The 9,075-nt window shown below is 33.6% G+C and overlaps 1 protein-coding gene across 1 annotated transcript; it reads right to left on the reverse strand.

The window, feature by feature from the left end:
• Window positions 1-4,172: 4,172 nt before the first annotated feature.
• On the reverse strand, window positions 4,173-4,704 carry LOC117177828. Its single transcript, XM_033368786.1, has one exon. The coding sequence runs from the start codon at window positions 4,662-4,664 to the stop codon at window positions 4,287-4,289; it is 378 nt and encodes a 125-aa protein (XP_033224677.1). The 5' UTR covers window positions 4,665-4,704; the 3' UTR covers window positions 4,173-4,286.
• Window positions 4,705-9,075: the final 4,371 nt, after the last annotated feature.

The raw sequence follows: 9,075 nt of genomic DNA on the forward strand, positions 1-9,075 counted from the left end.
TTTATTGGGCTGGATAGTTTACTTTAATTTTACGAAAATAAAATGGAAAAAATAATAATCAAATTTTGGATACAAACGATTCAGAATACGTGGAAAAATCTCAAAAAAATTTATAACTTTTGAATTCGTTTTAATTTTACAGAAACAAATTGGAAAATAAAAATTGCAAATTTTAATCCAAACGTTTCAAAATACAGGAAAAAATCTCAAGAAAGGAATTATTAGTTTTGAAAAGTCCTACAAAATTTTATTTTATCCATTTTTTCGGTAGGGCTTGTCATTTTAGTTTAATTTATCGTAAATACTGTGGTAAAGTAGAAAATTGAAATTTCGAGCGAAATGAATCAAAATACAGGGTAAACTCTCAAAAAGGAACAATTATAACTTTTAAATACTACTAAAAATCCTTCTTTTAACCTTTTTTCTTATTAGAAAAAAATAAGATGGCAAATTTTTTATTAAAATTATATTGATTCTTACCTTCAATCCCACCAAGTTTTGTAATGCCTGACATTGCGTTTTAAAATCTATTTCTAAGATTTCAAATCAGTGGGGACAACATCTTCAGAATTAATTTATGTAGTTTGATTTCAAAATATAATATGGAACTTTACTGTTTGAATTTAACAACTGTGAAAAATTTATCAACATAAATATTTTAATCTCCAATAATTATATCGGATGTTACTGTGATTTTACAACGATTTCCCCGTTGCCGATACAGTTTTGATGTGAACATTATAAATATTAAAAATATATATTTATCAATGATATAGCAACTTTTATTGACCAGACAGACCTTCTCTATAATATCACCTATCATTTAAAGAAAAATTAGCACGATATTTCTATTTCCCCGTTTTTAAATTGGCGAAAAATATAAAATGGTTATGTCGGTAATTTATGATATAAAATGTATCAATGTATCAACGGAAGAAAAAGCTCAAAATTTATTAGGAAAACCTCTAACATGACAAAAACCACTAAAATGGCAGCACTGAGGCTTACGCCCGGGGCGTCAACTTCGATTTGTTTCAATTAAATTTTTAATTTCCTACTTTAATGCAATCTTATTTTATTGTTCAATTTTACAAACTAATATTTATTCATGGATACGAAACGACAATGAGGGCTGTAAGTAATTTGAAAATTGAACACCTTTTTCCAAATTAGATAATTGGCAAATATCTTTGAGGTGGTCAGTACATGCATACGATCCTAAAAGATTATGGAGGCGATGGTAGAGTAAATGTGATAACGGAGTTAGTGTCATAAAGGAGTTAGTGTAATGAAAACCAAATTTGTTAGTACCGCTTTTTATGACAACACAGGGACCGAAACCCCTAACATTAAAAGGGTTCGAGGATCGCAATAGTCCAGCAAGGTTTCGGTCCGTAGCCGGACCAATAAGAATTTAAATAATAAACCAGCTGCAAAAAACACTATTTGAGGTAATCATGTGATAATGGGAGAGTTTACCGTTCGAAAGGCGGCACTATCGCACCCATATAGGTGCTCGCGAAATTTGAACTCAAATTAAGCAAGGATTTTAAAATAAGCTCATAAAACAGGAGTGGAACAAATATGAAACACGGTAGGTTTGCCTGAGTAACGAAATAACTGCATCGACATCTATAAGAAGATCGGGAATGCAGCCTATTGCCTCCTGGCAAATATCAGTTCATACTCATACCCGAAAATCGGTAGTATTCTGTTGGTAAAATTTTCGTCTTGTTAGAGAAGGAAACTTAGTTACGAAAGAGTCAGAAAATCTTCAACCATTTGTATTGCATCCGAAAGGAACGTCAGCGGTTATGTGACATTCAGTTCAACTTTCATGTGTACATAGCGTCCAGTGTGTGTTTCGAAAATTAACATTTAGCCCGCCTCTCCCCAATTACATAATTCTCCTAATCATAAAAGCTACTTTCATTACCTCAGAAATAGGTAAAATGTGAGAGAAATATTTGAAAACATAGATGTAAAATATTAAAATCATTTCAGAAAAAGTTCAGGGTAGAATAAATATAGTTCTAGAGTTCCTGATCAGTTTTAAAAATAGTTCCGCCTAAAATCATCGAAAAACCGGGTTTCAAACAAAATAGCTAAACCTTCACTTTAAAAAAAAATGAACTTTTTCTTGCATGATTCTCTATTTCCGTAAGAGTTCTGGAGTTCTTTGATAAATAAATTCAAAATAAATCAAAAAATTATCAAAAAACAACATTTTCAAAAATACAAAATGTTGACAAATTTCTTGTTTAAATAATCCAAAAGTTCTCTCTAGAGTTCTATACCCACCAACAGGAATTCTACAAAAAAGTTCCCCAACACTTTTCAATCAAGTCAAAATTCGAAGAACTACAGCACTTTTAACAAAATCCAAAATTTTGGATTTCTAAAATGTTAACAGTTCTGAGAGTTCTGATCCGAGTTCTCGACTTCTTCTTAAGAACTGTAGAAAAAAGTGTTGTAAAAGTTTTCGATCAAGTTAAAATCCGAAGAACTATAACATTTTTTCAATAATTACAACATTTTTTATTTGGCGTACTTTTGCTGATTGTCTGTAGATATGGATATTTTTTGTCTTCTCAATGTTTTTGTGATGTTTTTTCACTTTATAAGTGACTGGTATAAACTATTAACATGCTTTTCTTGTATATACCCTTAGACACTGAATTATAGTGATACCAGGCATAAAGGGAAAGATTTTTGTAACAGTATATAAATAAAATTGTAAAAATGAATATTTTGTTGCTCTTTGCATTCAAAATAATAATTTAAACAATTAAAAATATTCTAAAAGTGGTTCCTATAGGTCTGTTTAAAATTCAATGGTAAAAAAACAGTCCTTACTTTTCTGCCACCGCCTATCCCTACGTAGACCCCCTATAATTTGAGTAACTTTAACATTTTCATCATGCTTCAGGTGACACCCTCTCCTAAAGGCGTTACGTATTTTTTGAATGGCCTGTAATTGTATTGGTGACACCTTCTCTTGTGTCAGTGAACGTACTCTGCGTTAGTAGACAGTATCCATTTGAACGCGGCCTACCTGCTCGTCTTACCCTATCCAATCGACTTTTTCTCACGTCCCTGACGTGAGAATGCTGGAATATAAAGAAATTCTCAGTTCAAATATTTAAAGGCAAAAATAAATAGTCTTCCCTCTTAATTTTGTTGAAATTATGTTGGTCGTGTTGTTAAATGATAAAAATTTATAATTCGGTATTCTTTATGAATTGTGTAAACAAAATATGGAAACAAATGCCCACTGTAAACAATTGAAGGCAGAAGAGAATAATTTTTTCTTTAATTTTCCTTAAATAATGTGATCAGTGATGTTTAGTGATGGAAATTTCTTATCACATATTCAAAAATAATTTTCTAAGTGATTCTGTAAACAAATTGACGGTGTGAACATTTGAAGGAAATACATCATTTTAGATAAAATTATTGTTTATATTATATTGAATTAGATTTTGTATTATTGAGGTTGTATTCTGAAAGTAAAAGATGTATTCTAGATGAATTAATATCCCTGGCGCAAAAATTTGGACAATAATGTACAAAACCTAAGATCAGTTTTCCAGATGAGTACGAGCTTTGTCTCTTATTCGAACGAATATTGTACTTTTTTCTATATTCTATTCTATGTATACTTGTTATTAGAGGCTTGAACTAAAAACTTTTTGACCACGATTAAAAATTGAACAATTGAGAAAGAATTGATCATGATCAGTGAACTTAAAAGATTCAAACTATTAAGGATACATTTTTTCAGATATGATTTTAAGCAATTAAAATGTAAGGCCCCACTAAGACCAGACACCCCCTCCACTTTTCATTCACTCCCCTTACTCCGCTATGGCGTCAATCCCCTTGCCCGTACAGTGTACCACTATGAGCATTTACCCCCCCCCCCCATTATACTTATTATACTTATTATACTTATTGACTAAAGGGGACGAAGATCTTGAAATGAAAACATAGCATTGTACATTTTTATACAGTCACATTTATTGATTAAAATATTTTGAAAAGAAAAAAATGGAATGCATATGATGAGCATAGAAAACAACGTGTATTTTATAGTAAGAAAAGTGTGGCTAATTTTGATGATACTGTCTATGTACATGATACAAGAGGCCATTTTTTATTACAATATTTACGACCACTTATTTGTCGTTTCGTATTTGGAGAAGAGTTTTTCTTCCTTTTATTTTTCTTTAACACTTTTTTGTAAAATTGACGCACAATATTGTCATTTTCTTCTAGGTTATTCGTCAAGAAATCAGTAAAGTCACACAAAGAATAATTATTACACATGTAATAAAGAAACATAATACAGTATTGGCCACACACATCCGAAGGCGCACTTTGTAGTATTTTTGTATTCCATCTGTAGAAGAAACAATTTCCCCGTAAACGAAGAAGATGTTCAGGTACAAGAGGCGGTACCCCGTAGCTGTCAAAATAGGTACCCCGCCGTTGCTTCCGACGTACATGGCGACCGAATGAGTACCAGGCTGTTTGTGTCCATCGGTATTAGCAACAACCGCAGCTGGTTTTGTCCACCGTTTGGGAATCTGATCGGCTGGAAATACACCGATTGTCCTGGCTTCCGTGAGTCGAAGTACTTGCCGTATCTGGATTTGGTTCATACTTGAGTAAAGATATCCGTTTTTCTTGGGTCGACAAATCTACAGTATCCTCACCTAAATCTTCTGAGCTATATGAAAGGTTGTGTTAAGCGCTTTTAGATGACATGATTAAATGCGAATTGCAGGTTGGTCTTTTTTTTTGTATGAGGTTGAAAGTACTCCATCTAAACGCTCCTTTTCGATCCAATACGAAAGTCTGAGTGCATTATTAAGAGAACACATAAATGTTGTGTTTTTTTATCCCGTGATGAAAGCAAAACGCATCTAGGAAAGCCAATTTTTTGAAAGATGGACAGTTTAGCTCTTCCAAGTTTGTGATGCGTCTACTTGTAATCTTTTGCTAGTTGTTTCGGCCATGTCACGAAGATTTGCGTGAAGGAAATTCATTGATACCTCACCTTTACACCATTCAATTTCATGATGTTTACAACTGAGCCACTTATTTTGTCGTTGAGATGGGCTTGTGAGATCGGTAAAAGCGTAGGACGGTGAAGTAATCCAATGAGCTATACAGTAGCGATCTAGAGTGACTACAGCTTCTTCTTTTGGTATTAAACGACCAGATTCATCACGAAACCCTTGTATATCAATCTCGTAATCCACCATGATTATTTTTATAATGTTTTATAGCAGAAGAGAGATTTAACTACAGTGACGAACAAGTAGAGACTGAAGTTTTTAAACAAGAGTTTCTCCCCTAAACAGGAAAATACCCCCACTCCAACTAAGCAGTGAAATCCACTATAACCTGTCTGGACGAGTCTATTTCCAAAATATTATCATACTCTGCATACATTAGACAATTAATTGTGCTAATGAGTTCCTCTTCAAATCGTACTTCAATTTTGAGACTTCCATGTTTTACGAGATTCCAGTGAGAATAGAAATTTGCAGAGAGATCGGGTGTAAGATCAAAGGCAAATAAGCAATCACCGTTTGGATATTGTTGCCTACCAATACTATTTCCTTCATTTAGAAAATGAATACCACTTCCGGTAAATAGTGTGTAATATGCTTCGACATATGTACAACCCTTTAGTATTGAAGGATGATTGCAGAGGCTTCGAAGGTATCTGAGTACCATCCAGATAAATTGACAGATGATTGATTTAAAATTTTTAAAAATTAAAGGGGTTTTTTCTACCATTACCATTATATGCAGCATTCTCCACAAATCCGATTATTATTCTTTTTGGTACTTGGCCAAGGATAATATTATCAAGATTTTCAGCGTGAACACCCGAGTGTATCGTCAAGGCTTTGACCGCGACACGTGTAATGGGGTATTTGGCAGTACCTTGAGATAGAGCTTTAGCGTGTGCAAGAAAAATACCAGGGTTAATTTTTGCTCGGAGAACAATCAGCGAGGCCTCCTCAATACGTATGTGACAGCTGTTTATACCATCCATGAGGCAGAGACTGTCTTTTGAGCGAACGAGTCGAAGTCGTAATTCTACAACATTGATGAGAAATTTATCTTGCTTAAAAATGTCGCAATGTAAGTTTCCAATTAGATCAATAGATTTATCAGCACTAAAATATTTCTGCCTCGCTTTCAAACCCTTATTAGTATCAAAATCATCCATTTTTCCAGCAGTATCATTATACCACAGAGACGATGTAAGATGGCTGTCTTTGGCAGCTGGCCCGTAATTAAGTAAAGTCTCGATGTATGCTCGATATGCATAAGAGTTACTAGGAGATGATACTACTTTTTGATTAAAATATACATCCATCTGATTGAACAGTGAATGCATGAGATTGTTTACTGGTCCTACTCTATCTAGCTGAGCAGTATTTGAGGCGACTCTTTCAGGGGCTACTAGTTTTACTCGAAGACTAAGCATAGTATGTGCTAGGTCAAGGTATTCATCACCATAGCCAGGAACAACAAATTGTATTAGCGCGTCATCAGTGAAGGAAGAAACGGGCTTATAATAAACCCATTGAGAGCTTTCTATAGATGTGTGTGTTGGAGGCACTGAAAAAAAATCTAGCTCTGACTTTAAGCACTCGCAGAAATGAGAATGTAGAAACGACATTTTTACTTTTATTGAATACCAAAAATATCGTTTAATTTACAATTTCTCGTTTTTCTGCGTTTATTTTTAGTTTTTACTGTCTTTCTATTATTTTTTGTAGCCTTTGTTCTCTTCACCGTAACACGCTTTTTGACTTTTTTACTTGAATTTTTTTTCTCTTTTTCACTCTATTTGTACTCACGACGTGAAGCTCACCACGATTAGAAATAGACTGAACCTTTTGCTTCTTCCTGCTGTGTTTATAGCTCGAACCGCTCATAATGTGCTCCAATTTTTCTATGGCACGACGTTTTAATTTTTAGCCAGATTCTTTAAAACGGTTCTTAACAGAATTTTTTAGAGGCATTTTACTGGCTATATCTTGCATAACATTTATACCAGCTCGAAGAGCTTCTTTTCCGATGAGTCGTGCCTCACTATTTAAGAAAGGAAGGACACGTCTAAATATGCCTTCGAGAAAGCTACCAATTCCATGCCCTTTTCAGTATGGAGCTCCAGCATATATTTGAGGGATACCTCTTCCGCCCAGCTGTGAGGAATAATAATCAACATAATGGTTCATCGTCTTTCTTTTATGTAGTCAATTCGCTTAAAGTGAAGTGTAGCCGTCAGCGTACCAAACTCAAATGGTATTGCTAAACCAATGTGGTCTCTTATATAAATTTCAATTGTATGAACATTCTTTGATTTGAACCTATTTAAGTCGAATAACATATTTTTGGAATCGTTATAATTCTCAGAATTCGAATATTTGATTTGTAAATTACCAAGTGCTAAATTTAAAGAATATTATCTTTCGCATTTTACTGCTCATTACACTGAGAGACCTTTCATTAGAATAAATGATAAAATTGAATCAAAGTTTAGTATACTTGTATATCAAAACATGGAGAAATTTTCAACTATTCGAGTTATTCATATTAAAATACTGAAATTTGACATTGCCGTAATAGTCTTTAATAAGCTTCAGTAGAAAAATTATTATTTTGAATACGAAATGTTATGAATCTGTATTTTAAAGATTAATCGTACTAAAAAGTGATATGGTGCTTACTGGTTTGTCTAAAAATAGTTTCAATAAGTAAGAAAGTGAATATCATAATTTGTAGAACTTATTTGAGAAATTGAAATTATAAATATGAAAGTTTCTGAAACCTGGGACCTTTTAGAGTAATTAAAACTCATGTCTCGATTTTTCTTATAGTTTTATTTCATTATGTTCCCGAGTATGTCTGAGAAATCTCCAATTTTGACGAACGTGTTCGTGCGCACGAGTGCACGTGTACATGCGGACGCCGGCAGTAGACTTCTTTTACAATTTTGTAGTCATTTTTGTTCGCGCGTTAATTCCCAGTGGCTCAGAAGATAGCGCGCCAGGCTTCTAAGTAGGAAGATTGGGGTTCGATCCTTGTGCCGGTACCAATGTAAACTTTTCTATGTACTTTAAATCGGGGCTCTGGTAGTTCGAAACCCACCTTAATCTGTAAGTCCCCTCAAAAGAGGTCGAAGGGACTATTCCTTGGGAATCACTGAGCGACTTCGGGAAGCTCGAAAAAGAATCAGCGATTTCCGTGTGAAGAAGCTCCATGTTGAGAGGACTATCGCACGCTGGTCGCTAGTTATTTTCAAACCATTTATACGGGAGTGGCACAATAGACTTCTTAGTTTAAGCACCAGGGGAGGACCTCACGGACTCCGCCGCCTACCAATACAATACCAATACATACCAATAATTGTGCAATTGATTTGTGAATTGAAAGGTGCACAATTGAAAAATAATGTTCAACTATATACGTAGCTTCAAATCGATAATTGTGTACATTTATTTTTCTCTACTGAAGTACTTTAGAACAATTTATAAAAATTATTCTATTTTTTAAATAAATAAAATACGAAATGTTCCGAAGAATATAAGCAAAAAATATTCATTATCTTGAACCCTTTCAAAACCATTAAATATTCTTAGATATGTATTTCAAAATCGTCAAAATGGTACACTTTTTTCAGTGATTTAAATTTTTCGTACATTTTTTTTTAAACCTGCAAAATAACAAAAGTTGCCTTAAATTATCCCAGATTCTTTTTTGACAATTTTGGATATCTTTTCAAATCTTCTTAAATTAACTTGTCTAAATAAAAAGTGCTTTTTATTTTTTCTAGGCATCGTAACATCTTTTTGTTATTTTTATAAAACCTTTCACAATTCTTAAAAGAAGTTTTGAGACCTCATGAGTCAGAAAAAACGACTTTCACGAAGAAGTATGCCTGCCTGTACAGTCTGTCAAGTTAAAGCGTGGGTGGCTTTACTCGCAGTCGGTAAGGTGTATCGACATGATTTTGGTGTCAAAATATTAAGAAGAGCTCCCTCT

Source organism: Belonocnema kinseyi, chromosome 8 (genome assembly GCF_010883055.1).
Source record: "Belonocnema kinseyi isolate 2016_QV_RU_SX_M_011 chromosome 8, B_treatae_v1, whole genome shotgun sequence".
Lineage (NCBI taxonomy): Eukaryota > Metazoa > Arthropoda > Insecta > Hymenoptera > Cynipidae > Belonocnema > Belonocnema kinseyi.